Genomic DNA, 8400 nt, shown 5'->3' with positions numbered 1-8400 from the left:
TGTGACCATCTTGTCTGCTATTGCGCATAATAATCCGAAAAAGAAGTCTAAATCTGTCTTACTTTCTGAGATTCTTCTTGTCGGTGCGGCGTGCGTTGATCACTGGACACAAGCGCATGTTTTGCTTGAATCAATGCAACTGAGGCTCGCAATTCAGGTCGAGATAACTGCAGTTGCATAACCTGTTCCTTTGGTGTAATGGGCGCACGTAAGCGTTCAAAGATTGTGGGAACGTGTTACCTATCCTCCTGTGCATTCCAATGCGGGTACAATGGGGTACAATGTTATCCGGGTAGTGTGGCGCGTGAACTGAATAACTTTACTAAGCGCTTGGAATACTGAACTGGAGATATTCAACCGCCCTCATGGGGTGGAAATGCCTTAGATCTGTTGTACCACCTGGCAGAGCGTGTGGAAATAAGCTCGATTTTGTGTGGCGATGCGCCCGCTGCTTCCACAATCATCCATCGCATAGTGCGGTTAATGAAACGCTTGACGTTATCTCTTGTTTAGCATATTCTTGTGTAGGATTTGCTAACTACGTCTTGAGCTCCAAGGAGGTCGAAAGCATCTGTTGAAGTTCTTTCAGCAAGTACATTCGCAAGCACATCTGTTTTTGTTCTAAAGGGGAAAAAGAGATAGCAGCGTGAAACACTTGCATGTTCTTATGTATAAGCTTGTGAGAAACCCATCGTATCTAACCAGCTTACCTGCAGTTCTACTGGCTACGGGACAATCCTTTGACAATCCATTTGAAAACTTTTTTATGTTTAACTTGGGGCTGCGATGCGTTTGTAGGTACTCACGTATTCTTGATGTCATAGCAACTGCTGGATAGATGTTCCAAGCTAATAGTTCCGTCAAATTTGGTTTCTAATGTTGTGCTATATCTTAATACTCCACTAATCAGACAAGGGCATGCGGGTCTCTGAACTTTGACGCTTCGAAAAAAAACGTAGTTCTCAGTGAATGAAATTGTTTTCTTTAATGAAACGACCTTCATGATGAGCCACCTTCATCTGGCTTCTCCCTGGAGAGACTGTCTTGATTTTTTTCAGCCTACATGGATGTGTCCAAATTTAGGATACACAGATGGTAGCCTTCTTTCTATCCAATAACTGGCCAAATATCGTTATGGTTGTATATTTGTAATGCACTACTCATAAGGTTGCTGCAAGTTCTTCGACAGCCGAAGACCGATTTCGCCCTTCTTGGGGCTCATCAGGTAGGCGCAGTCCCCGAGTTTCCGTCAACCTTATGTTCTACTTGAAACCAAATTGCACGAAATTAGCGAAGTACGCTCATTTGCAAACTAATTTGGTTTCGCGAGAGACTCACCTGGAACCCTGCTGGATCTCCCGTTTGTGATGTATTCAGGCAACTTCGCCTACTTGATGAGCCCCAAGAAGGGCGAAATCGGTCTTCGGCTGTCGAAGAACTTGCAGCAACCTTATGAGTAGTGCATTACGCATATACATGCATCGCGATATCTCGAATATCGTAGTGACTGAAACGTGAGGCAGCCTGGTTCAGCACATTCAGTCGCATGAAAACATCACCAACGACAGATTCAGCAGGGTTCCAGGTGAGTCTCTCGAAAACTCGAATTGCTTTGCAAATGAGTGTTTTTCGCTAATCGTTGTGGGTGGTTTGTCAATCAGGAGGCTGTTGACCTGTTCGGTGAACCCGATAATTAGCTTGCAAACGTCCCATCCTTAGGCAAGACGACCTTGTCAGAGGGCGCGTCATTGTCCCCGCACAGGTTATGACTCCCTGTTCGGTGCAAGCCAGCTGCCGAGCTCGGTGAACAGATCAAGCTGCCGAAATTTCCAAGTCGCTGTTGGTTGCAAATCCTGAGTCGAGACTTTAGATCATCCAGGTTGAACCGCATCTGTCACTGGGATGAACAAGAGATCATCGCTGTGGCACGTTCCCCAAGCAACGTGTTTTGAGCTAATTGTGCTGATGGTAGTCCTGGTTGTAAAGGCTTTTTGTGTTCATCTCTGTGCCAAGAAGGCCTAAGTTCAGCTGGGATAGAGAACTATTTGTGTATGAAATAAACCAAAATGTTTGGGGCGTTTTTCGCTTTCTATAATTCTAAATCATCTGTGTTTATTTCAAAATTCACTGGGTTTGTTCTTTCCCCCCTTTTTCCGAAAAAAAACTAATTGTAGCATAGTTTAACCTTAAAATGATTTCACGGCGATGCAATTGACCCAAAATGTTCTTCAAGTAAGTACCAAATAGCTTGTTTCTGCCAATTGTGAAGGCCAAATTGACTAGCAATTGAGTGTATTTCTCGAAAACAGTCCAATTTGGGTTCAAGTAGATCATAATGTTGACTGAAACTCTGGGACTGCGTCTACCTGATGAACCCAAAGCAGAAGGGCGAAACCGGTCGTGGACTGTCGAAGAGCTTTCAGCAACCTTGTGAGTAGTTTCCCGTATAACCAAATACTTTGTTTCTGCCACTCAGCTTCAGTCATTCTAAAGCCGTTGATCCGTGTGCTGAAGTAACATTAATTATCAGAGAAATCGTTTGCAAAAACCATATCGTCTTTGAGGGTCCTTGTAGGACCCGTCAACCCTTCTAACGGATGATCAAGGTCGGTTTGTCGGTGATTGCATCACCAAGTCCTGAGATGGCATCAACATATTTGAGTAAATTTCTGGAAACACATCACTTATTCGCCTCCCATGGTACTGTGACAGTTCGCTTGGATTAACCAGTCAACTTCTGAGTTTTACTGAGTTGCTGAAACGAATTCGGTTCGAAAAATTGAGTGGTGAACTTAGACCGATGTGAATATTTCTTCACTCAGTTAGCGTACTGACTGATGTGATGTGAGTGGAATTCAGGGAACAATACCTCGCAGCTTAGTTGCACTTGAGTAAATTAGTTTTTCTTGCCATAATCAATCTGTTTTTTCTCTCTATTCGGATCAGTCGTTTTGATAACGTTCCAGAGGGGCCTCATTTCCGTCTTCATCTACCGTGTCCAAGATAGCACAGAATCCGCCATCCTTACTCTACCAATCGTTTAAAAACATACGTTTCAATACGTATCGTTTTTCCCCTGTGTGAAGCAAATGTGAGGTGGATATCTTGGTTCGAACTGGTTAGGAGCCTTTTGCAATCACCGCTATCTTCACTCGTGCAATAAATCAGGTCGATTGAAGCTGTTTCCACACCTTGATCTCATTTTTTGTCGAAGTCACGTGATTTGGCTATCAGACGCCATATGAGCCGCACGTGCTGCTACCGATTTGACGAACACGTGACTTGGCGAATCAGTCACATTACAAGCCTATCTTGCACAATTTTCGTTCCCACAGAGCGGGTGAATGTGCCAATAAGTCACCAGCACCAAAGGATTACTGAAAAACCCTTGGTTCTGTCTAACTTTGTTCCACAGAAATATCAGGCCAGAAAATGTGTTACGCCTCTGATTGGAGGCATTCTTGTGCCAATATAGTACATACGTTTTTCACTGAAGGATCTCTGGTGTTATTTTTGTTTCCCAAAATAGTGCAATCAATCATGACGTAAATATTCGGTGTTTTTTAGGCAAAGTGCAACGAATTTGAAGTGGCAAATCCTAGTCAGCGCGTACAGCGAATCTGTAAAGGAGATAGTAGCCTTTCAACAAACAGCCCCTAGAGGAAAGGTTTCTGTAGGCCAAAGCTTCTGTCCTTTTGTTGCGCATGGAGAGCAACATAACTGCAATTTAGGAGGCATTTTGACGAAATTTCATGCACTTTAAAATATTTGTCGACAGATTAATGGCGAGTTTTTGTAAGTTTTATCCCTCCAAAAGTGTTGAACTAACGAAAGGGCAGAAAGTTGACAAACGGATCGAGGAAGCTGATTGCACGTGCAGATGTACAAGTTACGTGATTATTCTAACATCGTCTCTAGAATACTCAGCTGGAGTAATTACAGTTGCTCACGTGACCACTCGCAACACAGTCCAGTCGATCGTGATGTGAAAACTGTTCACATGGTTTTATCTTTGTCCGCCCTTAATTCTCCGTTTTGGTTTTTCGTGTTCTCGAAGTGTATTCGCTAAAAGAAGAGAACAGTTTTTTTCAAATTACGTTTAAACATTTGTTCAAAAGCTGAGTGGTTTTCGCTCTAAGTGATACTCATTTCATCAAGCAAGTCATGGAGAAAGACGCAAGATTCAGCTGGTTTGGCTAACTTCACGTGATCACGCCTGGAATTACACTGGAATTGACCAAACCATTTCTGCATGTTATAAAATCAGCCACTTATTTGAAATCTCAGATAACAAAACAGGAGTACATTTTAGTTTATTTTTATTCTGGGAACTCCTTCGAAAATGCGAAGATACTTCCAATGAATTAGTTTTATTCATCTAACGGTTGATGATGACCCAAAAACATGCTGGTTATTGTTTTTTTTACGAAACATCTGTGCACATCACTACAAATGTTCCAAAATAAAATTTTGGAAAAGCCTCAAATCGGATTACATGCTGGCCTCACAAGTAATTGAGAAGGTTAAATTAACACATAGTACCTGGTAACAATATAACGACAAACGTCGCGTTCTCTGGTTTGTGAAAAAGTTCGGGAAAATAGCTTCATCATCGGACATACCACAGTTGATGAAAATGGTTTTTAATCAAACCCCAAGTGCAGAAGGACTACCCTATCCGAGGAATTCCAAATACTGATATGCCTGAAGTACAAAGTTATCCGCTGACCCAGTGAAACATACACTTTGATTCAATTGTTTTGGTGTTCAGTCGGCAAACGAGAGCGATAAATGTAACTGACGTTTTTCTGTTTTTGTTTGAAGTTTTTACCATGCTGATCCCCTTGCACTACATCAAGATTGAATTTACCAACCAAAAATTTGACCTTGAATGTATTCTTATTCACTTCTCATTAGAAAGTATAACCCAGATTTATAACTTGTTTGCTTTCTGAACAAAACGGTAAATTATCCGTGAAATCCCAAGAGTTAGCACAAGTTAAACCAAGAGTTGTTGCATAAGCACCCAACTGGATGGTTTTTCGTTCCAACTCACTTCGATATTTTCGACTGGCTGGGTTTGATCGATTTGCCAGTATTTTCATCCTTGTGCCTATTTTTGGCTTACATAGCGGTTATAACCCTCCGAAGTTGTACTTTCATTTTTTGAATCTGAACAAGGACACCGTTTTGAATGTGGCGCAACCGCCACCAATTTCTGAGTCCTGTTAACTGTTGGACGTTCTCTTGTCGTCAAACCGGTTATTCTTGGAATTACGTGGTAAGTTCTTAGTCTTCATACAGCCAACGTTTCTCATACAGCGTATAACTTCGAGGAACTTCCTCACAAAAGTGTCCATTCCTGGGAGGGACGACCTGAAAACCAAAACACCGGTCTTTTGTGGGGTTGGAAACTTTGGACAGACATCTACTATCCATCAAATTGAATAGAGTTGGGTCGTCTAATTTTAGAAAAGCGTCGAACAAAAAGGATTTGTTATCCGATCTTGATCTATACACAACCCGGTAAGACGTAGCGTGACCAAATTAGCACGCACCACATGTGGTCTTCGTTTTTCCTCTCCAGGCGCCAGACGGCCGTCTCCAAACCCCACCTGTTAAAGTACCTGAATAATATGCCAACATTTACTTTCGGTCCTAGCAACAAGCAATCTACTCTGGAAAATTTACCAAAATCGAAAAAAATCGTCTAACTGTCTTTCAAAGTGGTAAGTAATCGATAACTACTGATTATGCATAGTTCCTGGGAAAGAACCACGAGATTATACACCCATTGTTCTTTCATCGATTGGTGCTCTTTTGGAATAAAGGTATTTCGGGAAATACCGGTTCTTGTAAGTTTTACAGCACATTTTTTCCTGGATCAAAACATTTTTGGCTCAGTTGCAAATTACTTTTGTGTTCCTGTGGACTCATTCAAATGTATAATGCACTACATAAACAGCAATTCACTTTTCATTTAGCATGTTATGTAAGGTATGTTTTCTCGAAGCAACATACTACTGATAAAAGTTTTCAGCAACATTCTGAACAGTATGCCACACTGTGGGATACACTCACTAGCATATCGATTTGTGGATTGTCGAAAAGCTTTTGACAACTTTATGAGTAATTCTCTTCAAGTGTGTTACTTCAGTGAGGACATTATAGTACATTTCTTACCATCTGGTAACCTTGCAGAATGACAAGAGCGAGGAAGGTGTGCAGGCCATCTTGATGTGCCCATTAACGCAGGATAAAACTACTGTAGCCTTTTCACGATCATTTCATTCATTACTGCATCATTACCAAAACACTGTTGCCTATTTCATGCACAATGGGACTGACTTGCCAAAAACTGCCCTTCGAAGAATAGCCCTTTACGCAAACAGCTCACATCGCCCAGGGTACGGGTGTGGACTCTCTCAGATGAAATGCATCTTCCGAGTCAAAACAAACGTAAAGCGGTTTAACTCCTTTACATAGAAACCACGGAAACTCGGATCACAGCTGTGAACTGAGTTTGGTACCCGGAAAAAGATGAATCAAACAACTCTTTGTTTGAATAGCCGGGTTCCATTGGTCAGTAGCCTTTTCACCAACCGTCCGCAAGTTCTGCAACCTTGTCCACCATAATAAGATAACATAAAATACATGCTTCGTGAATCAGTCAAACGATCACCATAGATAGTGTTTTCTTTCTTTCCATCATTCATACGGGATATATAAAAACAGGTTAGAACGTACAAAGTTTGATTAACTGAAAGACTAGTGGTTCCAAATAAAAATCTTTACGAATTGTGCCTTAGAGCCGAGCTTTGCAGTTTACCTGAGGACACGCTATCCACTAAAAATCCTGCCAGGTAGAAGGAAACGTTATTTGGCCATCGTAATACTAATTGTTGATAAGTGGCCTCCAAACGTTTGGTCACTAAACGAGGAGATATCATCACCGGGTGGGTGGATGTGCAACGAATAATAGAAAGAAAACAGACTATTCGGTGAGTCAGGTAAATGAGTGATATACGAACCACAGCGCAGCACAAATTACAATCAGGCCAATAGGATCGCAAAGCAGCTACTCGCCAGTTAGCCAATCACATCAATTGGTAACAGATGCTCCTTAAAAATTACATAAAAGCAGGAGATATCTCCCGGACTGCTGACGGAACATTTTCAACCGACTTACTAAGCTCGGTGGGCGGATCACTGACCATCTGATCAGAGACCAATAATGACAAATATACTTTGTTAACCTATGTGACTGTTCGTCTCTAGAAGGGACATCCACCGAATGTCACCAAACGTTTTCGAAAATAGTTAGAACTGTTTTTATTTTGCGAAACGCTCTCCTCAAAGACAACTCAGTCCAGGATAATCCGGGTTAGTAAGTTTGTCATTCAGATCTTATCTAACTATGCTTCATTCGACTCAGTTAGCGAAATCGAACCTGTGTGACATGTAGTCCACGACACCTCGGTGACTCCCTCGTTGTCTCGATCGTCAGGTTACGCACATGACATTGTGATATTCCGCTTTTTGATTATGTCAATTATGGGATAGCACGGGCTCATTCGAATGGGAAACAGATTTAAAGCGGAGGTCATCCTCCCAATGACCGGCAATTTGGAAACACGAATTCAAAGTTTATGATGATTCTGTGGGTCTCCCTATGCGCAGGAGATGTTGTACGCAGCACAACGAAACGCAGATGTACGTAACACTTGGTGTATACATGCACTGGGTTGATGTCTTCAGGTGAAACTATTCTATTTGCCAGAATACGCATGTCAAAGAGGACTGCATGTCTACACGGACGTTTGGAAGTTCATCTGGTCGTCTAGTTTACACAATGATTCTGTTGAAGTTCTGCGACCTCATCATGTCAGACAGTCTGTACTTTTAAATGGGGCTTAGATCCCGGCAAAGCCCTTTATTACACTCAGTCGATCGTGCCGACTCACAGTTATTATGACAGTTTGCCGCCAAGCTGTACTCACCCATTCAAAGTTCTACTGTAACACAACAAAGCGGAATGTATTCACCTGTTTTATCAATCATTGACCCTCCGTGCGACAGTACCAGTTGGGCCCAGAGAGGTAGACACGTTGACTAGTTCGGACAAACGAAATGTACTCATTTCGTTTGGAATTGTATGCCAAATCACATGTAAAATGCATTGCTGGACACACCGTAACTTGACCGACCAATAAGACCGAGATAATCCCATGGGAAATCTCAGATCTTTGCGAGCGCAAAATAACGGTCTTTATCAGTCGGTCAAGATTACCTTGGGGACCTTTGGTCATGCTATGCCCCGGAAAGAAGAGCAAAGTTCAACAGTGTTTCCTATCTTAACGAGATGCCTGGCGATCGATAGCCGGGTTTTTGACTCGCTGC

At 42.1% G+C, this 8400-nt stretch overlaps 1 protein-coding gene across 1 annotated transcript; it reads right to left on the bottom strand.

Moving 5' to 3' along the window:
- Positions 1-1160: 1160 nt before the first annotated feature.
- T265_06316 (hypothetical protein) lies at positions 1161-7217 on the bottom strand (the record flags this gene model as incomplete). The annotated part of the gene is made up of 5 exons (XM_009171543.1): positions 1161-1262; positions 1339-1449; positions 1477-1610; positions 2202-2465; positions 7190-7217. 5 exons carry the CDS (start codon positions 7215-7217, stop codon positions 1161-1163), a joined length of 639 nt encoding a protein of 212 aa, XP_009169807.1.
- Between the last annotated feature and the right edge of the window lie 1183 nt (positions 7218-8400).

The sequence above is a fragment of the Opisthorchis viverrini genome, assembly GCF_000715545.1.
Source record: "Opisthorchis viverrini unplaced genomic scaffold opera_v5_127, whole genome shotgun sequence".
Classification (NCBI taxonomy): Eukaryota; Metazoa; Platyhelminthes; class Trematoda; order Opisthorchiida; family Opisthorchiidae; genus Opisthorchis; species Opisthorchis viverrini.
Note: the sequence above shows the minus strand (reverse complement) of the source record. Positions and strands in the feature narration are given on the sequence as shown.